This window comes from Wyeomyia smithii, chromosome 3 (assembly GCF_029784165.1).
Source record: "Wyeomyia smithii strain HCP4-BCI-WySm-NY-G18 chromosome 3, ASM2978416v1, whole genome shotgun sequence".
NCBI lineage: Eukaryota > Metazoa > Arthropoda > Insecta > Diptera > Culicidae > Wyeomyia > Wyeomyia smithii.
Window position 1 is genome coordinate 230,115,014 of NC_073696.1, and position 22,007 is coordinate 230,137,020.

Here is a 22,007-nt window from a genome sequence, read left to right on the forward strand (position 1 = left end):
GTAAACGGCCATTGAACTCGCAATCAATGTGACAACGCATTTTCAACGCCAGCCGCGTGTCCTGAAATCGTCCATAGTAAAATCACATATCTAATCTCGCCGGACGGTAATTTTGCCCCGGGGTGAGATTGATAAAAACAACAAACTGAGGTGCTAAGCGTGCCACATCGTTCGACAGTTCAATGTATTCCACAGGTGCGGATTTGCGCGAGGCACGAGTAACGATGGACACACAACCCGAGTACGTGCAGGTTGGCCTGAGAAAAGTCGCTACCGAGCAGGGTTTCACCGAAGGCAAATACCGGATCGAGTTTGAATCGGGTTCCAACAAGGGCGATGGATTTATGGGAACTATGTCCAAAGTGTTCATCCGCCAGGAGGATCGTAAGGAGCTGGTGCTTCTGGTGAAGGATATGCCGGAAAATTTGGCACGTCGTCAGCAGTCGATTGTTATGTTTGACCGAGAGGCGGTAGCGTATAATTCAGTTATTCCGGCGTTGGAAAAGTTTCAATCGGATAAAGGTATAAGCGTAGATAAAGGGGGTTAGGGGTTTATGCGGGTTCCGAGATGTTATTACACCCATAGTAATATGGAAAAGTTGGAAGCTGTGGTCATAATGGAAGATTTGCGTGAGAAACACTTCCGCATGTGGAATAAATATGTCCCAGTGGATTACGAGCACACTCGAATGCTTCTAGAACAGCTGGGGAAATTGCACGCGATCTCCTTCGCTATGCGAGAGCAGCAACCGGAGCGGTTTTTCGCATTCAAAAGGTTAATTGACCCAATGAAAATAATGATTGAAATGGATCCTGACAAAGGCATCGATAAGTTATTTGGGGACGTGTATCAGCGAGCGATTGTGACTCTGGATGACGCGAAGGATGCTAAAGTGAAAGAACTAATGAAAAAATTGGAGGATAAAGTAACTAAACACTATGTAGATTGTGTAACCGTAGATGATTCTGACCCATATGCAGTTATCGGTCACGGAGATTGCTGGATCAACAATATGATGTATATGTACGAAGAGGAAGTGAGTATAATTTTCCTAGAATTTGACCACCAATTCTACAGATTTTTTTCTCCTAGAGCCCAGTACCAGTCGACATCCGGCTTATCGATTGGCAGCTGTGTCGCTACGTGTCTCCAATTTTAGACCTCTCGTACTTTATTTTTATCTGCACTGATGCTAAGCTACGCGCCCAGCACTACAATCAATTGCTGGACATTTATTACAGCTCATTGTGCGATTATCTCGAACGATTAGGTGGAGATGCGAAGCGTCAATTTCCCAGAGAGGCTTACGAAGCACAATGGAAAAAGTACGGTCGTTTCGGGTTGATAATGGGAATGCTTGTAGTGCCCATGATCTGTACGGCCGCTGAAGATTTACCCGATATGGACAAGTGGATTGAGAAGATGAAACAAGGTGACGAAGACGTGGAGTTTGAGTACGCAACCGAAGAGAAAGCAGCGAAGCTCTATCGGGCACGGATGAGCGGCGTGATTCGTGATGTTGCCAGATTCGGGTATTTGACTGATTAGAGTTCATCGATGTAATGTAACAGTGGTTTCAATTATGTCAGCAGTAATAAATGCTTCTGTACACAATATTTAGAGTTTGATATTTTTACCGGTAGTACGAGATAAGTGGTCGGAGGCCGGAAAAAACCTCGATTTTTCATGTCAATATTTTTGATGTTTTGCATTTCTCCGAATATTCTCAAACTGTAAATGACCTTTTCCCAAAGTTTTATGACAATCAGTTGAGATATCGATTTTTAATCGCACTTTGAATGTTGATATAACAGACAATTTCGATAAAATTCCTGTTTGAAATCACAATTTTTAGCTTAACTTTAAACACCTGTGACTGCCTTAGTTTTGATCCGATTTTAATTCAACAAATTTCATTTTGAAGGAAAATTTATGTGTATTTAGTTGATTTTGTAGACTTGTCAAAAATACAATCAATTTCTCAATCGAGGTAAAACTATCATAAAATTTCAATAAAACTAAATCGCATTAGGATTGTTACTTGGGCTATCATGGTGCAGACAGGAAGCCAACCTATCCGAACCCAGTTTGATAAGCTCCGCTGCGATGCTATCTTTTCCAGCTAATTTGTTGTTCTTGAGCTGCTTGATGGCATCCTTAACTTCACCTATCGTAGGGGTCGGAATGTCTCCCTCATCCGCTGTGCTGACAAGGTCGTTCCTCCTGCCGTCTTGGTCCTCTGCCTCTGCACCAATCAGGTGTTTTTTGTAGTGCTGCTTCCACCTGTCGATAACCTCACGTTCATCCGTCAAGATTCCTCCATCCTTATCCCGACACATTTCGGTTCGCGGCACAAAGCCGGCGGAGGATGGGTTCAGTTTCTTTTAGAGCTACAGTACGATACAGCTGCTCCATTTCCTCGCACTCCATCTCTTCCAGGCGGCGCTTTTCGTCCCGGAACAGATGGGTCTGCTGTCTTCGCTTCAATTCATATCGCATTACGTTTTGACGGGTCCCTTGCTGCAGCATCAATGCCCGCGCTGTATTCTTCGCGCCTAGAATCGTCTGACACTCCTCGTCGAACCAGCCGTTACGTCGATTCCTCTCGACGAACCCTATGGTACCTTCCGCTGCGCTGTCAATGGCGGCTTCTACATTACTCCAGCAGTCTTCTAGAGAGGCTTTGATGAGTTCACCCGCTTCCGGCAGTGCTGCTGCCTCAAGGCTTTGCACGTATTCAGTTACGACTTCGAAAAATTTGAGTCGTTCCAGGTCATACTATGGCGGGCGACGGTAGCGGATGTTGTTGACAATCGAAAGTCTTCCGCGCATTTTGACCATCAGAAGATAGTGGCCAGAATCGACGTTTGCGCCACGGTAGGTTCGGACGTCGATAGTATCCCAGTAGTGCCTTCCATCAATCAAAACGTGATCGATTTGTGATTCGGTCTGTTTTGGTGATCTCCAGGTGTACCGATATGAGAGGTTATGCTGGAAGTAGGTACTACGTATGGCCATGTTCTTGGAGGCAGTGAAGTCAATTAGTCGGAGTCCGTTTTCGTTCGTTAGCCGGTGAGCGCAGACTTAAGACCATTATGTGGGCATTCACCTCTGACCAGCAACTCCTTCTCTAACCTCTACGAGGTGCCGACCGGGGTACGGGTAACCTTAGCGGAGCTCGGATAACCGTATGCTCACTGGGGTCGTAAGCGGCTGTGTCCTCATGTTACGATGCGGTCTTGTGGTTTCAGAGCCATAGTTTCTTGTAACAAGTTGTTCCTTATAGGTAGTCCTTAATTTAATGCAAATGAAAATTAGAGGAGCTCGTAGCCGCAAGGTTACAGAGTCTGCTTTGACAAGCGAAGATTCGGAAAACGAATAACTAACTCACTCACTAAGATCACGCTATGACTACCGACAATATTAGTCTAGTCCGTAACATCCCTTTGGAAATTAGATGTCACAGAAATTTCAGCTACGCTCCTTAACAGAGGGTTACCAGTTCTCATGGGTTTTTGAATTTCTACCTGAAATTCCCCGACAAGGCATTGACCACCAGGCCGCACGCCCCTCGACTTTATATTTCTCTGACTTTAAATTTGACCCCTTCGTTTACCTACTTAGATATAAAAGTTTAGAGGTTTCACAATTTTCTCCACAGTCCATCTAAGCACTGATAAAAGCGCAAAGTAAAGTGTGATCATAAACAAACAGATGTACCACTTTATACAAAATTCTAAGAAAATTGTGATTTCGACTCGCTTGTGCGACACCTTCTGAATATATTCTGCAGAAGATAAACTTTCAGCCGTTCTGCTGTTTTTGGCAGCACGGCGCGCGACCACTGTTGTATACACTATAAAAAATCGACACGTTACTGCCAAGTGGATTCCACTTACTTCTGTGCTAATAGATGAAACATTTCATATCTAAGTGGAATACACTTCACATCACAAAATCAAGTGTCTTACACTTCGGTTCGCCATGTCATGCATACCAAAATAATTTTTTTTTACACTCAGATTGTCGTAGGTTCGAGTCTCGTCTCGGGAGAGACTGTTAGTGTCAGTAGGATCGTAGCGCTAGCCCCGCAATTGTCCTGTACACTAAATAGTCGGCTGCGAAGTCTGTGTATAAATAAACAGAAGGTCAAGTTCCAAATCGGAATGTAGCACCAAGGCTTTGCTTTTTTTTAGCACCATTTATTCAGAAGATAGATGTAAGCACCATCGAAGAAAATTTAGAAGTTATGAGGATTGTCACACCAGCGGACCAATTTGCCCCAACAGTACTCACGAGTGCTGTAGTTTTGAGATGCGTAAAACTCATATTCACTGTACCAATTGAAAAAGTGGTCATTCTTAAAAGGACGGTTGGTTGTGTTTTCTACGAAACTGTTATTTATTCGAATTATGCCTTTTTTCCTGTTGTTTGGGAGTCGAAAAGTTAAAAGCTGATTCTCGTTTCATAATTATCTCTACCAGCATTCCGGGAAACTGTAAAATTGAAATAAACAGAACTGCTACCTGAATGATGAAAAAAGCCCTGTGATTTTCAATTAAGTGCATACGGAGAGCACTAACGCAACAACTAGGTGGCTTCGCGAACGTATTAAAATAAAGAAGGGTAAAAAAGGGGACAGACTTCGCTGTAGGTGTAGGTATACATACGAACGCTGTGCACGAAGTATATTAGACTAAGTTAATATTATTAGTTTTTCGTCAACTCTATAACCGTCAACAAGCGAAGAAGCATATCGTTTGGACGACACCAGAGACAAGCGGCGTAGCAGCCAAGTTTAGTTCAGATTCCCGCAAGTTTGTTGTTACCAGGATAGCTAGCCAAGCACTTGGGATCGGAAGCTAAAGCTGTTACGAAATACACCAGCTCGGAGTAAAATGTTTTATTCCTCCTACGAATTCGAATTCCAGTACAAATTACAGTCGAGCCTTCTTAGAGCCACAAATACGTTCTTTAAGCAAAGTTGAATTTTCCTACCTTCAAAATTATGAAATATGCAGTTCTATATTCATTCCAAGCGATTTCAAAATGGCGCTCAAAACCTTTAAACTAACTGAACTACAATCATTGAAATTCGACAATTTTCGTGACGCTCTCGATTTTTTTGTTTTGCTTTGAATGATTTGTCGAAGAGGTGAGAACTTTTCTTAACACTTATCATAAATCTGTGTCCGATTGATGTGCTAAGAGTAAAGAGCCCTAAATGAGCAGGAGGTGTGAGGTGATGTGCGATTTTCATAACAATTATTTGTAAAATATTTTCAAAATAAAGTATCACATAAAAACTGAAAAATGTTTATTAACCCTCTAGTGCCCAAATTAGTTTTTAGACGGACTTTGAAATAATCACTATGAAGCTTTGTAAACATTTTTTAATTTCTAATTTAAACTTTTTTCAAGGTTCAACTGAAGACCGTCTAAAGGCGGCACTGGGCTAAAAGGAGGGTTAAAATATTTTATAATTATATTTTAAATATTATATGATAGAGAATAAATGCGAAAATCAATATAGCTGATGTTTATCAATAATCTCGATTTCCTATCTTTATCATTCTAACCGATAAGCACTACTCTTTACTTTCGCGTTGTAAACACGCTGTACTGGAGTACACGCTTTCTACGGAAGTCAACATTTTGCGAAGCAAGTGTTTCAATTCCAACTTTCCAACAGCAAGCTTGGTATTTTCAGTCAAATACCTAACGAAGTTTAGGAGCTTAAAATTCATTCTTTTTACAGCCCAATCGATTAAACACGCTTCGGTACTACTACCTATCCTTTCGAATCAAAATTCCGCAGTAAACGGCCATTGAACTCGCAATCAATGTGACAACGCATTTTCAACGCCAGCCGCGTGTCCTGAAATCGTCCATAGTAAAATCACATATCTAATCTCGCCGGACGGTAATTTTGCCCCGGGGTGAGATTGATAAAAACAACAAACTGAGGTGCTAAGCGTGCCACATCGTTCGACAGTTCAATGTATTCCACAGGTGCGGATTTGCGCGAGGCACGAGTAACGATGGACACACAACCCGAGTACGTGCAGGTTGGCCTGAGAAAAGTCGCTACCGAGCAGGGTTTCACCGAAGGCAAATACCGGATCGAGTTTGAATCGGGTTCCAACAAGGGCGATGGATTTATGGGAACTATGTCCAAAGTGTTCATCCGCCAGGAGGATCGTAAGGAGCTGGTGCTTCTGGTGAAGGATATGCCGGAAAATTTGGCACGTCGTCAGCAGTCGATTGTTATGTTTGACCGAGAGGCGGTAGCGTATAGTTCAGTTATTCCGGCGTTGGAAAAGTTTCAATCGGATAAAGGTATAAGCGTAGATGAAGGGGGTGAGGGGTTTATGCGGGTTCCGAGATGTTATTACACCCATAGTAATATGGAAAAGTTGGAAGCTGTGGTCATAATGGAAGATTTGCGTGAGAAACACTTCCGCATGTGGAATAAATATGTCCCAGTGGATTACGAGCACACTCGAATGCTTCTAGAACAGCTGGGGAAATTGCACGCGATCTCCTTCGCTATGCGAGAGCAGCAACCGGAGCGGTTTTTCGCATTCAAAAGGTTAATTGACCCAATGAAAATAATGATTGAAATGGATCCTGACAAAGGCATCGATAAGTTATTTGGGGACGTGTATCAGCGAGCGATTGTGACTCTGGATGACGCGAAGGATGCTAAAGTGAAAGAACTAATGAAAAAATTGGAGGATAAAGTAACTAAACACTATGTAGATTGTGTAACCGTAGATGATTCTGACCCATATGCAGTTATCGGTCACGGAGATTGCTGGATCAACAATATGATGTATATGTACGAAGAGGAAGTGAGTATAATTTTCCTAGAATTTGACCACCAATTCTACAGATTTTTTTCTCCTAGAGCCCAGTACCAGTCGACATCCGGCTTATCGATTGGCAGCTGTGTCGCTACGTGTCTCCAATTTTAGACCTCTCGTACTTTATTTTTATCTGCACTGATGCTAAGCTACGCGCCCAGCACTACAATCAATTGCTGGACATTTATTACAGCTCATTGTGCGATTATCTCGAACGATTAGGTGGAGATGCGAAGCGTCAATTTCCCAGAGAGGCTTACGAAGCACAATGGAAAAAGTACGGTCGTTTCGGGTTGATAATGGGAATGCTTGTAGTGCCCATGATCTGTACGGCCGCTGAAGATTTACCCGATATGGACAAGTGGATTGAGAAGATGAAACAAGGTGACGAAGACGTGGAGTTTGAGTACGCAACCGAAGAGAAAGCAGCGAAGCTCTATCGGGCACGGATGAGCGGCGTGATTCGTGATGTTGCCAGATTCGTGTATTTGACTGATTAGAGTTCATCGATGTAATGTAACAGTGATTTCAATTATGTCAGCAGTAATAAATGCTTTTGTACACAATATTTAGAGTTTGATATTTTTACCGGTAGTACGAGATGAGTGGTCGGAGGCCGGAAAAAACCTCGATTTTTCATGTCAATATTTTTGATGTTTTGCATTTCTCCGAATATTCTCAAACTGTAAATGACCTTTTCTCAAAGTTTTATGACAATCAGTTGAGATATCGATTTTTAATCGCACTTTGAATGTTGAGATAACAGACAATTTCGATAAATTTCCTGTTTAAAATCACAATTTTTAGCTTAACTTCAAACACCTGCGACTGCCTTAGTTTTGATCCGGTTTTAATTCAACAAATTTCATTTTGAAGGAAAATTTATGTACATTTTAGTTGATTTTGTAGACTTGTCAAAAATACAATCAATTTCTCAATCGAGGTAAAACTACCATAAAATTTAAATAAAACTAAATCGCATTAGGATTGTTACTTGGGCTATCATGGTGCAGACAGGAAGCCAACCTATCCGAACCCAGTTTGATAAGCTCCGCTGCGATGCTATCTTTTCCAGCTAATTTGTTGTTCTTGAGCTGCTTGATGGCATCCTTAACTTCACCTATCGTAGGGGTCGGAATGTCTCCCTCATCCGCTGTGCTGACAAGGTCGTTCCTCCTGCCGTCTTGGTCCTCTGCCTCTGCACCAATCAGGTGTTTTTTGTAGTGCTGCTTCCACCTGTCGATAACCTCACGTTCATCCGTCAAGATTCCTCCATCCTTATCCCGACACATTTCGGTTCGCGGCACAAAGCCGGCGGAGGATGGGTTCAGTTTCTTTTAGAGCTACAGTACGATACAGCTGCTCCATTTCCTCGCACTCCATCTCTTCCAGGCGGCGCTTTTTGTCCCGGAACAGATGGGTCTGCTGTCTTCGCTTCAATTCATATCGCATTACGTTTTGACGGGTCCCTTGCTGCAGCATCAATGCCCGCGCTGTATTCTTCGCGCCTAGAATCGTCTGACACTCCTCGTCGAACCAGCCGTTACGTCGATTCCTCTCGACGAACCCTATCTAGCGGAGACGAACCCTATCTAGCGGAGCTCGGATAACCGTATGCTCACTGGGGTCGTAAGCGGCTGTGTCCTCATGTTACGATGCGGTCTTGTGGTTTCAGAGCCATAGTTTCTTGTAACAAGTTGTTCCTTATAGGTAGTCCTTAATTTAATGCAAATGAAAATTAGAGGAGCTCGTAGCCGCAAGGATACAGAGCTTGCTTTGACAAGCGAAGATTCGGAAAACGAATAACTCACTCACTCACTAAGATCACGCTATGACTACCGACAATATTAGTCTAGTCCGTAACATCCCTTTGGAAATTAGATGTCACAGAAATTTCAGCTACTCTCCTTAACAGAGATCAGGGTTACCAGTTCTCATGGGTTTTTGAATTTCTACCTGAAATTCCCCGACAAGGCATTGACCACCAGGCCGCACGCCCCTCGACTTTATATTTCTCTGACTTTAAATTTGACCCCTTCGTTTACCTACTTAGATATAAAAGTTTAGAGGTTTCGCAATTTTCTCCACAGTCCATCTAAGCACTGATAAAAGCGCAAAGTAAAGTGTGATCATAAGCAAACAGATGTACCACTTTATACAAAATTCTAAGAAAATTGTGATTTCGACTCGCTTGTGCGACACCTTCTGAATATATTCTGCAGAAGATAAACTTTCAGCCGTTCTGCTGTTTTTGGCAGCACGGCGCGCGACCACTGTTGTATACACTATAAAAAATCGACACGTTACTGCCAAGTGGATTCCACTTACTTCTGTGCTAATAGATGAAACATCTCATATCTAAGTGGAATACACTTCACAGAACAAAATCAAGTGTCTTACACTTCGGTTCGCCATGTCATGCATACCAAAATAATTTTTTTTTACACTCAGATTTCAATGTTAAAACTCGTCAAATGTCAAAACACGTCATAATACCGTGGGTTCCAATTAAAATCGATGTGGGTCGGCCTGTTAAAATGATTGGGTAGGTTTATTGGTATTCATGTGTAAAAGGCATTTGGTATGAGCGTGGTGATTTTTTTAGTGTATGACCACTGTAAATGTTGAATGATGAAGACGCAAAAGTGAAGCAGATTAAAAGTGTAAGGTGAAGTATATAGTAATTCTATCCAAATCACAAACAAAAAATTATAAAGTTTTTGATATACAGGTCGGACTCGATTATCCGGGGGCCCGATTATCCGGGGCTCGATTATCCGGAGAAAATAGCTCGATTATCCGGAGTATTTTTTTTATTCTGTATTTCTATAACGTATTTTTGTCTTCCGGGTCATTGGGAGTTTCGGGGTTGTTCAAAATTGTAACAACAATGCCCCGTTCTGTTTAGGTAGTTCGTTTTTAGCAGTTTTCTCGTCGTTCCTTCAACCACTTCTTACTCAACACCCTCCAAAGGCAAGGTATTATAGTTTTTAGTTGCCGATGAGGACAACCACTATTAGTCAACCGGTTTCGAATTTATGGCCGTAACATATTTCTGTAATATAATGGCCATGATCAATGCAGTACTTAGAACCACAAGCCTGTTTCGGTGGCGTTCCGGATACTCCTGGATTATTAAACCAAAACTCATCGAGAGAAATCAATAACGATTTGAAATCCGCAAAGTAGCCCATTAGTGGCAATATCGAGCGTCTAGGTCATTATGGGTCACTTAGAAAATAGAAAAAAAATCATGAGTGTTGTCAAAATCGAACAGGGTCTGTATATGTAACACCTCAATTCTTCTTAATATTTAAGATAATGAAACAGGTAAATACCTAAATCAAATCAAATTCTATTATATTTTCTGGAAAATATTTTCTTTAATCTCTAGGAGCAAAAGCTGTCTTTCTAATGGTAGTTCTGATTTATTTTATTTGGTTATTACATCTTCGAGATGATCAATATTACATAATTTATTATTACGTATACTGCCTGTGATCGCATAATTGTAACATTCGACATTTATTGGATTTGCGCTTTTTGTTGGGAAATGCTTAAAATAGTATGTACATTTTACATCTGAAAAAATATGATTATGTTTGTTTGAAAAAAGTTGTAAAAAATACCAAGTTGTTTTGTCACAAAGCGTAAATAACCGCATAGTTGTCACACTACTTAACCTTTTCAACTCGTTTGTTATAATAGCTTCCATTCAAATCCACATCTGCATCCTTTGGAACTCGGCAGTTATTCTGGTCCGGTAACCAACCACCAGTGATCCGTTTCTGATGTTCACCTATTGCTTGTTGAATACAAGAAAAACTTCATTTCCACTGTGATATATTCCAAAAGTAGCTTGAAAGTAACGGCATAAAAGTATCATTGCAAAAATTGCAAACAATTTGACTTCAAAAGTAGTGTTCAATGTTTACATAGTGTAAAGTAGTGCTTTCTTCGGGATACTAAGTTTAGTGGAACTGTCTATTCGCAAAAATATATTGGGAACAATGCGATTAAGGTTAAAATATAAAAGTGTAATTTGCTTGAACAACTAATTTTGCAAATGTTACAATTATGTGGTTATGGGCAGTATATATGTATAACAAACGCCGACGAACAGTCTAAAGACAAATTTCAATTTATTTCGTCCGTACATGTTAGCGAACCTATACATTAGAGAAATGACAAGACACTCACCGTTAGGGCAACTGTCAACATCAAAACGGATAACGGCAATGCAAAATGATACAACTCGCCCGTTTTGATGTTGACAGTTGCCTTAACGGTGAGTGTCTTGTCATTTCTCTAATGTATAGGTTCGCTAGTACATGTATTGTGTACAACATACTATAATAGAAAACTCACTGTCCTAAATGAAAGATATTGAAAATTAAAAAATAATCAATGGCTCGATTATCCGGAGGATTCGATTATCCGAAGCGAAATGTTTTTCAAAACTCCGGATAATCGAGTCCGACCTGTAATATATTAGGGGCCATCCACATACCCCGTGGACAGCCTAGGGGGAGGGGGGGGTGTTGTGTAATGTCCACGGTCCTTACAAAAAAAAAAAGAATTTATATGGGCAAAAATCTGTCCACGTGGTATGTGGATGGCCCCTTAGTTCAACACTAGTTCATTAGGGCTTCGCGGCGAATTTTATACACAAATAAACAAATATTTTTTTTAAAAAAAGCATGCAAAGGTTCTTATGATAGTGAGGCATGCACAAAGTTTCATTGAGTTGCTGCCCATTAATCGAGTCGGCGCGAAATGCGTCGGTATCATTATAATGGTTTTATGTTTTCTTCAGAAATGTTCTAGAAAGACAAATTGCAGTTCTAGAAAAAACATACATTTTAAAAATATTTTTCTCCACAATAATGAACCTAAAATTTGTAGGGTTAAAAGCGACTCAGAGTCAACTAATACAGTACAGTCTCTGCAAGCTTCACATTCGTTGTCAGGTACAGAGACTATAGACTACAGAGAGCTCTGACACGACACATGACACTCGTTGTGAGTGTAAACGTCACATTACACAAAAAGTGTTTTATAATTTTGTGTGAGAACTTTCGTTTTGACTAGAGAACCTATACGCATTAAAGAAATGACAAGACACTCACCGTTAAGGCAACTGTCAACATCAAAACGGCCGAGTGGTATCATTTTGCATTGCCGTTATCCGTTTTGATGTTGACAGTTGCCTTAACGGTGAGTGTCTTGTCATTTCTCTAATATATAGGTTCCCTAGTTTTGACGTGCCATTTACCTAAAAGAGCCATTTACCATAACGGTAAGTTTCGAAAGTCGAGATTCGAGAAGTCAATGAAAAAACCTATAACCAACCGAACTTTGACAGTCACACTGTTAATTAAAAGCTTTTTTTTTTTCAATGTATATGTCAGTGATTATTTTGCTATTAAGCCTGTAGTACACTCTTTGTCTAATGGTCAAATATTTGACCTTCTGACATAATGTTCAAATTTATTTGGCACATGGTTGTTGTTTGCCCGTGTTTGCCCCATGTTAAAATTGGAGAGTGACAAATAATTATCTTTGACCAAATTTTTATCTGTCAAAAAGTGACAAATATTTGACGCTCGGTCAAAGAGTGTACTACAGGCTTTAGACTTTACTGACTTTTTGGTGTGAATAGTGACTTTTTAATGACTAGCTCGCTACATGCGCTGCGCTTGAGATACGAATTATGAACTAACTTTTTCCTCCAATAGAAGCTTCTCAAAAAGGCTAGTTTTCTTTCTCTTCACGCTGTTATATTCCATTGCATTGTTTTACTTACTGTTATCACCGAAACAGTAAATAATTTATATATGCATATCATAAATATTTCAAAGAAAAAAATCAGACTAAAGCGGGTTTGTTTTTTTCCGTACGATATTAAATAAAGAAATATAGTCAGTGCATCCCTCATGTAAAGAAGTTCCCATAGAAAGATGGAATGTATTACGATTCACTGCAAAGCACTCATTCATGATCGTAAAACAGTGCGCTCATTTCGCTCACCTTCTGAGAGCGACGCTCGATAATGTTAGTGAAAACCACACAGCGACCAAAAAATTGTACAAACAGTAACTGAACGCGACCACGACTGCTTTCATTCATTTGCCTAGTTACAGTCGCTAGTAGAGCCTTCACAGCAGTGTGTAAAGTAACCAACTTAAGTCAGATTGCGAAATGGCATTGCTATCAAATCAACTGCCCAAATTTGCCCTCGAAAGGATTGCTCAGATTGCCAGCGAGCGCGGATTTTTACCCGATGCGTACCAGATCGATTGCTCGAGTGGTTCCAAAGTTGGCGATGGATACATAGCGCAAATTGTTCGCGTTACGATTGAAGGCGATCGGCTAGAGGACGGAGTGGTGAGACATCATGAACGGTTTTCGTTGATTTGCAAGTTTCCCTTCGAGGATCGCCAGCAGCGGGAACAGTTTAACTCGATGCTGCTGTTCGAACGGGAAGTGTACGTTTATCGGGAAGTATTTCCAGAGTTAGAGAGACTTCAGCTGGAGCATGGATTGAAGCGGGGTGATGATCTGGGGTTCTGGAACTATCCGCACTGCTATTGGGGTATGTTTGATAAAGAACAACAGGAGTCGATACTAATTTTTGAGGATTTGATTGTACGTGGTTTTGAGATGAAGGATAAAAATGAGCCAACGGATTTCGAGCATGTTGAAGCGCTGATGGTTGCACTTGGGAAACTAAACGCATGTTCTTTCGCGTTGAAAGAGCAACGTCCAGACATATTTGATAAAATTAAAAAACTGGACGATCTTTTGTGTACGGTGATGACCACCGAGCAGACAAGCAAATTGGCGACCCGAAACTGCGATTTGGCCGCTTCCATTTGTACTGGTAATAACACTGACACGCAATGGAGGAATAAATTTCTGTCGCTAAAAAATTCACTATGGGATAAAACTCGCTCTCATATCGCAGGCCAGAGGGCAGAACCTTTCGCTGCTTTGAGTCACGGCGATTGTTGGGTAAACAACGTCATGTACGGATACGACGAGATGACCGGAAAAGTGAATGAAATTGTAATGCTAGATTGGCAGATGGCACGTTATAGTTCTCCAGCGCTGGATTTTCTTAACTTCATATATCTGTGCGGACAAGTCAGTTTAAGAAGAGAAAAGTTCAATGATCTAATAAATACATTTTACGAAGCATTTTCGAAAACCTCGAAAAAATTAGGCGGCCAACCAGAACGATCGTTGCCTTTAGAAAGACTTCTTCATCAAATTCAACAGTTTGGCATGCAGGTTCTAGCATTAGGAACTTTTGCAATGCCAATCGTTGCCAAACTACCGGATGAATTCTTCGTCGATGAAAATCGCCATAAACCGGAGTACACTCCACAACTAAAAGTTTATACAAACATGATGAAAGATTTAATTTTAGACTGCAGCAAATTTGACGATTTTGAATAAACCATTCCATTATTAGGCTGATACAAATTTCTAATTCTTTTTAAGTCCAAGGTTAGCAAAGTTAGCAAAGGGGGTGGCAAAAATTAAATAACACTGAGATGAAAAAAAGAAATATCTTTGATCAAAGTTTGTGTGCAAGTTATGACGTTTGTAACATGCACTCAAATAAATGTTGAAAAATAACACTTTATTAGAATTATTATTTATTTCGCTTGCCTTTCGACGACACTAATCGGAAAACACGGAAAACTAATAAAATGAACAAAACGGTTTGAGCTTTTTTTTATTCCCCTTCCAATATTCAAGATTTTTGAAGAGGGGGGGGGGGGGACATAAAATGAAAATAAAATTTGTAACGGCCTTATTAGGTACTCGAAAGTTTTTCTGGCACTTACCGTTCCGTACGAATCCTTATGCTTTCCCGCCAACACTTTCACAAAGGCACCCTTCGCCATCACTAACACTTCATCTTTGCCGGGAGGAATCAACTGTCTGTTTCCATCCTTCGGCACACGTTCTGCCCCCAAGCCCATACCCTTTGGTCGCACCTCCGGCAGTTTATCCACTAGCTTCGGAGCATTTGGGTCTTCTTTAAAGCCCATTCCCCGCAGTAATGCCATGCCGAATTTTTCCGGTGGCATTGCTTCATAATCTGCCAGCGATGGAGCTTGTCCACCTTCGAGTGGTAAATCCTCTGGTTTAAGCGGAATTACCACATCACTTTTCACCGTTACGTGGTTTTTATGCTCCTTGGCGGCTTCCAGCAACTCACGAGCAGCTTTCTGCTCGAGGGTTTCCTCACCAATCGGACCCCTTTGGTCAGTTTCGCGATCGTTTTTAATTTTTTGCAATTTTGCCAAACGCACAGGAATTGTTGTTTTATCCTGCTCCCTCAAGGGGATGACGAGAGGAGCCGGTTCTTCCTCTCCGTTTTCTTCCCTACATTATTATAAAAACAAAATTAGAAATCATTTGCAAAACTAGTTTTCAAAACAACTTACCCTACAATTCTAATAGCCTGCCCTTCAAGACAAGCGATCATTTCAATCTTCTCATCTTCTTTTCCTTTGGCAGTGCCACCGCCATTGCCGGAACTGATCGCAGCCGGTCCAGCTTGCAGGTTTACCTTTTTCGCGATTTTACTGAAACCGAAGCTGATCTTTTTCTCTGCCATTTTGCCAACTGCATGTAGCACAACCGACGTTCAATGCAACGAAACTCTACTGCGGTTGCCGATAATCGTGATGGGAAACCACGGCGTTACGGGAAGCTCGCGACACGGACACGAAGAAAGAAACCAAACGAAAACAAACGTTCAAACGCCGGACTGTAAAGCACGGGCGTAAACAAACTTCGTGCACTCTTTGACAGCAGTGGTACACGGTGGGTCGGTTACATGTTTGAGTTTGAATAAACGTTTGCCCGCCGAAAGATAAGGGTGTCAATAATTTTTAACTGCGTCACCGTAAAAACGAAAACGACATTGGTAAATCATTGAAATTCGAACGTTTTTACAGGTTAAATTAGTTCAAAGAAATTTTCATAAGAAAATCACAGGAGGGTTGTGTGCAAAGCCACGACCGCAAGGTTGAAGTAGAATACTTTTACAAGAGAGTTAACCCGGCTGCTTGCGTGTCAGTCATTTTTTCTAGTAAATAAATGTTGACCGCTCATTGGCAGTATTGAAAATTCTGTGCAAATGAAGTTGAAGTACTACTCAATTTCAGTTTGCACATATAAATACGACCTCACTGAACAGGAAAAGTACAAACCCTTTGCGGCGCAAACAAGTTTCAACAGTCAGAGTATATGTACATGTGAATTCAATTAAGATAATTAACTTTTGATTAAAGCTCAGAACGAGAAAATTTTAAATCTTCAATTCATTTGTTTGGTTGTCCTAAAAAGGACAGTTTGTTGTTGAAAAAAAAATCGGATATGACGCTGATTGCATCTTTGTGTTACGCCGATAGCGGGAGTGGTGAACTTGCGTATGACGAAGGCATCGTATTACCTGTTTTATTGAATGGGAGAAAGAGGAATATTGTAAAATTTTGTTAACATTTAATTCAAACAATATTACCAAATCGTAATCAGGCACTCTGATAACAAAGTTAAAGGCTGTTTTCACACCGAAAATCAGACAGCCAGCAGAAGTTTTGATTGTCAAAATCCAGAATGCTTGTGTAGTTGCCGAAATAAGGCAGAGCTTCACCGGAGGAAGGCCGAAACCCTCAACCGGCAAGGATGCTCCGATAGCAGGAAAATAGTGGTTTCGCATTCAGGAACGGCATCGTAGTTAGGAATTCTATTCTATTCACCCGGCCGTAGGTTAATGCACAGCTCTACTTACGGCTGTACATTAACGTACGGCCGGGTGAATCGGTTCGCGCCGCTTTTCGCGTTTAGCCTGGCAGAGGCCTAATGCGCACGGCCAACACAATAGAAAGGTGTTTTCACATTGAAAATTAGACACGGCTTTACTGGAGTAAGTGTTGGCGAATGCATCCACCGCTAATACCGCCGCTATCGTACGAAAGCGCGTCGTTTCATATGGGGAATAATATCAACAATGAAAAATGACGCGCGTCTAAGCACACCCGAACTGTTTCGCCGTGCCGCTTCCATTTACTTCCTTATAACGTCGGCCTAATGGAAGTACCGGCTGCACCTACCGCTGAGGCTGTTACCATACTGCTACTGGTACCCAAAGTTATCAACTCTTCAAATTAAGTGTTTTATTTGTCCTTAAAAGAACAATTGTTCAATTCCAAATCGGATATAATGCAATCGCATCTCTGTAATATTACCGACAGTAAAATTCTTCTGAACAAAATGATCCAACTTTTCCATTAGGCGACATCCATAAATTACGTAACGCAAAAAACCCCAATTTTTGGACCCCCACGACCCCATGTGTAACGAAACGTAAGGCCAACACCTTCCCCCCCATAAAAATTACGTAACGCTGCAGAAGGATTTCCTTGATAAAAATGCTCGTTTTTGAGAGTCTCTCCAGAGATTTTTCGTTACGTAACGCTGAACTCACCTCCCCCCCTCCCCTGTGTAACAAATCGTAACGCCCAAGTAGACTCCCCCTCTTCCCTACGAGCGTTACGTAATTTATGGATGCCGCTTTAGAGGAAGTTCCGGTTGATGTACGGCAAAAATTTCGCCCGATCGCTCGCGTTGGTGTTTAGCCTGGCAGAGGCCTGAGACGTGGTGACAAACCACAGGGCAAGTGATTTGTTTGATTTGAAGGCAGCCACAGGCGCAACCCACTGCTGATCGCAACCTCTGAGCTGCTCTAACAGTGGGGGAATTGAGATACACGGACAACATGCACTGTGGAAGCTATTTCACATTTAGCAAATTAGACGGGCTAGTGCTGCTGCTAAGGAAGGACGACTGCTGTTGTCGCTGTCTAGAACTATTATGAGCGGCTTAGGCTGAAACAGGCTCTTATATAAGCCAAATAGCATGTTTTCAATTGCAAGGTATATGATTCTGTCGACCGTGCTTGGGAAGCAATTATATAACGACCAATCAGAGGTCGATTTTTTCGTTTTGACAAGGCTTGACTGTTTCCAATAGTACAATAGTGTGAATTATAAAATTAGAATTATCTTCTTTTGGGAAGAATCTTAGAAGATTTTCCAATCTATTGCTGCAAGAACAAAGGAAATCCATCAAATACTAACCGATTTATTAGCATTTGAAATTGGACATATTTTTCACTTTTTTCGGTTTTAGATTTTCATTTCACATCCCTATGTAGTCGAACTTCCTGAGAGAAGTATTCTACTTCAAAAAAAATAACAAGATGTGGGTGCTCTAGTGTCAGAAATAAAATTAGTTTTAATGGCTCCATCATATTGCACAATTTTGTAGAAGAAAGTTTTTCGCTAGAATATTCCTATTGAGCTTAGAATATTACCACAGAGAACAGACGTTCATCTTATTTTGAAAAGATGTGTAAAAACTTACAACCGTCATTTACCAGTAAGTGGTTATGTTTCCGCTATGTGGCGCTCCTGTCACTAACGAACCAAGCTCTGATATCGATAAAATATCGATACGGCAATTTATGCAGTGCAACTGGGGCACCAAATGACAGATCATTAGTCCCTCACTAACACGCAGAAATTCCTGAGTAAGAATCCCCAGGATATCGATTAACACGGTGACGGAATCGTGAAAGGAGTCGGAAACACGATCCGGAGGATTCCCACTCACGATTCTTATTCCTGAGGATTCTTTTTTCAGGAGTCCTTTTCAAGGATGCTCACGAATCCAATGTGAGGAGTCCTAAAGAATCTATGCGAATCGTATGTGTTCGTCCGGGGTATTAACGTATTTTGATTCAAATTTTTACACACGATTTTCAAACTTCTTTAAATGAACATGAATGTCTGTTCTCTTTGATATTACTATTGAGCTTATAACATTACTAACGTGTCAATTTCCCCCTAAAGCATAGTTTACAGTTCCAAGCGAAGTGAAAAAATTGACAAGTGAAAAAGCGTAAATTTTCACCAGCGAAATCTGTCGTGAAAACCCGTTTGTGGAACAGCCTGCAGTTTACAGTTCAAGTGAAGCGAAATTCACGAGTTTACACTCCGAGCGAAGTGAAAATTGGCTGTAACTGAAAAAATAGCAACGCACGCAAGTTTTCTCTTGTCACTAGCGTTTGCATGCGTGAAAAAAATAAACCCAAGTGAAAAGATGAGATCCACAACCTTCGATTTCGCTGAATCGAATTTGTTTACAGTTCCAAGCGAAGTGAAATTTTTGCAGGTTTCATTTTTCACGAGCGTGAAAAAATGAACATTTTGTATGAGATTTTCACTTCGCTTGGAACTCTAAATAGGGCTTAAGTTGGTTCTCTACAGAGTCTATGTTTTAAATATAGAGTCGCTTTATTAATCATTAGTAGAGACAGTGGTAATTCGCGGTAAAAAAATTTAAATTCGTGGGTGGCAAAAAGAAAAATATTCAAAATTCGCGGTAATTTCACGGCAACCTTCTTTTCCAAAAAATACTAAATAAAGTGATTTTTTGGCGAAAACAAGTAACAATTCGCTTGTTAAAATTAATATACTGTCGTATTTGGTAAAATAATACTTGCTTGTACTTCAGTTTGCTACTCACTCTGAAATCCTATCATGCAGGTTACAATCGCCAAAATTCATTTTATTGGTTGCGTAGGGAAAGGCTTTCCGTTGCCATAGAGATGCCCAATAATCTTCAGCTTTGTCCGTGTTGCTGGTTTTCATGAATTTCGCAGGTTTTAAATCGAAATTTTGGATGATTGGCAAAGAACGTTGCTATTTTTCATTACACGCTCAGCCGTTTTTACTCTAAATTGGGTAAATTTTGACTCAATTTCGTTAAAAGTGGATCTACCCTAAACAGAGTAACCATTAGTTACTCATTTTTGAGTAGCATAGATAAATGTCAAAAACTGAGTACTACTTACTCATTTAAAAAAAAAAGCATGAATTAGCCAAACTGAGTAACTGTTACTCAGTTCGTTAATTTGACTTCCCTACGCAAAAGAAAACATTAGGAAATTCGGAAATTAAAATTTGAAAACAACATAAGAAAAATCGTTAAAATGTTGTAGATTTATTTCCCATCAAGTTTTCTAATTATTAATATTTTATATTATTACCATCTTTCGGATTGCTTCGCGTAAAAAAGTTACAACTCGGTACAAGTATCATGGAGACAAAGCCCAGCACTAGGGAGAGCCCAAATGTGGATAAATCAGCGCTGTGTTTATTGTCCGGTGTTAGAGAGGTGCCCACGTATTCAACTTCAAGATTGCTTCCGTCCGAGCTTCCATCGACAAGGAACGAATTCCTTCTGGTATTATGACTGTAAGGGCTGTTCCCACCAACAACCTAGCACCAAACATATACACATTTTTAGTTTTTCCTCTAACAGCATCACGAATAAAAGTATACTTCCAGCTATACAGGAACCAACTAGTATTACAAAAAGAATTAGCATTACCGTCTCATCCATGATTTAAGAATATGGATCTGACCACTTAAATAGCCTAATCAATATGTTACAAAATCAATGTAACAAAAACAGAAGTTATTCGAACAAGCGGACGTGTCCGATGTTTTTATGCACTCATTCTTCGCGTTTCGTTCCCTCACAACTGCAGCACACCCTTATTTGACTTGGGGCTCATATATCAAAGAGCGGATTATTATTTTATTGTAAACTATTCGTTGCAGTACTTTCAAAACTAAATCCATGTACGAATAAGCGAAACAAACAGGGAACTGGTAAATGCTTGGCTTTTGTTTACAGCAAACCGATATAAAATGACCGGTTACCCAAAAGTGAGCAAAACAAAAAAATACGAAAACTGGGTGAAAGTTACTCAGTTTCGTTAATCAATATTACTCATTTTTTGACATTTTGAATCAAAATACGAAAGTGAGTATTTTCTAACCAATTTAGAGTAAAATTGAACGAGCGTGTACTTTCGCATTTCGTGGGTTTGCGGAATTTTGCGGAATTCGCGGTTTCCGTGAAATCGTGATTTACCGCTGTCCCTAATCATTAGGTCAACTGATTTGATTGAACACTGCATTGGTCAAAACGGGAGAGTTGTTTTGCCTCCAGGAAATAAAGTATGTATCATCTATCACTTTGCAACGTCCATCCTGCGAAGCAAAAATTAGGTGAAGAAAAAATTAATGGTTTTCTTTGAATATTCTTCGCAAAAAATAAGATCTGAGAAAAAATAGTGTATACTCACCCAATGTTTTACTTATTCTGAATATTACAGATTTCTTTATAATGACAATCAGCCGAAAAAACTGCTCCTTTCACATCTACACTGCACTCAAAATATATTTCACGTTATAATTACCGAAAAAGTTATGTGAATATTTACCACTGTCATTTTCATGTAGATTTTACGTGATTTTCATTTGAGTTCATCATGAACTCGTAAGATGATTTATCCTGTGAATATTTTTCAGTAGACATATGCATTTCATGTGTTTCACGTTGAATTTAACTAGCGGTAAAGTGAAAAGCATTTGATTGTCTGATAGGTTCTACCTTTTTTACAACGTATAATTTTCAATTGTGGTTTCCCAAATTCATGAGACACTAGGAATAGTTTTCAGAAATTATCCAAATATGTTACTTGATAAGTCGCACGGGCATGCGAAATCGCCAAATCGTAAATGAATTAAACGACATACAAAATGACAAAATGATATTGCGAAATTTGCTGGCGGTATTCACTGTTAGCTGCAACTGTTTATGTTCAGGAAATTCCTCGTAATTTGAACTGAATCTGTGTGAAATCTCGATGGCGGATTCTTATGGTTTTTCCAAAGTTCACTTATTGGGAAGTCATCGAGGAATTCCTTTCATGTTCAAAGACTGAATCAGACAACAGCTTCGCCATTTTGATTTCTGTGTATTTTCGCACGGAGAGTTCACGCGATACTTCATTCTGTTTGACGTTGCCAAGTTGACGTAGATGCTACGTGATAAAACATAGTATGCATGTGATTTTCACGTAGATGTTATGTTTGTCACATAAATCATGCAAAATGACAGAATATGAATAAGTACAGGTAATTTCACGTAAAAATAACGTGAAAAATATTTTAAGTGCGGTATATGGACAAAGCTGATAG

At 40.2% G+C, this 22,007-nt stretch overlaps 5 protein-coding genes across 5 annotated transcripts in view; 4 read left to right on the forward strand and 1 right to left on the reverse strand.

Annotated features, from left to right (window-relative positions):
• Positions 1–15,691, reverse strand: part of LOC129726388 (G-patch domain and KOW motifs-containing protein) — an 84,470-nt gene extending 68,779 nt beyond the window's left edge. Inside the window, exons 1-2 of the mRNA XM_055683012.1 lie at positions 15,330–15,691; positions 14,724–15,267 (exon numbers count right to left, since the gene is read on the reverse strand). Coding sequence (XP_055538987.1) covers positions 14,724–15,267; positions 15,330–15,502 — 717 coding nt within the window. The 5' untranslated portion in view covers positions 15,503–15,691. The remainder of the gene's footprint in view (positions 1–14,723; positions 15,268–15,329) is intronic.
• Positions 45–553, forward strand: LOC129726397 (uncharacterized). Its single transcript, XM_055683025.1, has one exon. The coding sequence runs from the start codon at positions 183–185 to the stop codon at positions 546–548; it is 366 nt and encodes a 121-aa protein (XP_055539000.1). The 5' UTR covers positions 45–182; the 3' UTR covers positions 549–553.
• Positions 553–1,617, forward strand: LOC129726398 (uncharacterized). Its single transcript, XM_055683026.1, has 2 exons — positions 553–1,037; positions 1,094–1,617. Exons 1-2 carry the CDS (start codon positions 555–557, stop codon positions 1,547–1,549), a joined length of 939 nt encoding a protein of 312 aa, XP_055539001.1. The 5' UTR covers positions 553–554; the 3' UTR covers positions 1,550–1,617.
• Positions 5,628–7,435, forward strand: LOC129726392 (uncharacterized). Its single transcript, XM_055683015.1, has 3 exons — positions 5,628–5,701; positions 5,760–6,855; positions 6,912–7,435. The coding sequence occupies exons 2-3, from the start codon at positions 6,001–6,003 to the stop codon at positions 7,365–7,367; spliced, it is 1,311 nt and encodes a 436-aa protein (XP_055538990.1). The 5' UTR covers positions 5,628–5,701; positions 5,760–6,000; the 3' UTR covers positions 7,368–7,435.
• Positions 13,009–14,355, forward strand: LOC129726393 (uncharacterized). Its single transcript, XM_055683017.1, has one exon. It carries the CDS (start codon positions 13,069–13,071, stop codon positions 14,326–14,328), a length of 1,260 nt encoding a protein of 419 aa, XP_055538992.1. The 5' UTR covers positions 13,009–13,068; the 3' UTR covers positions 14,329–14,355.
• Positions 15,692–22,007: the final 6,316 nt, after the last annotated feature.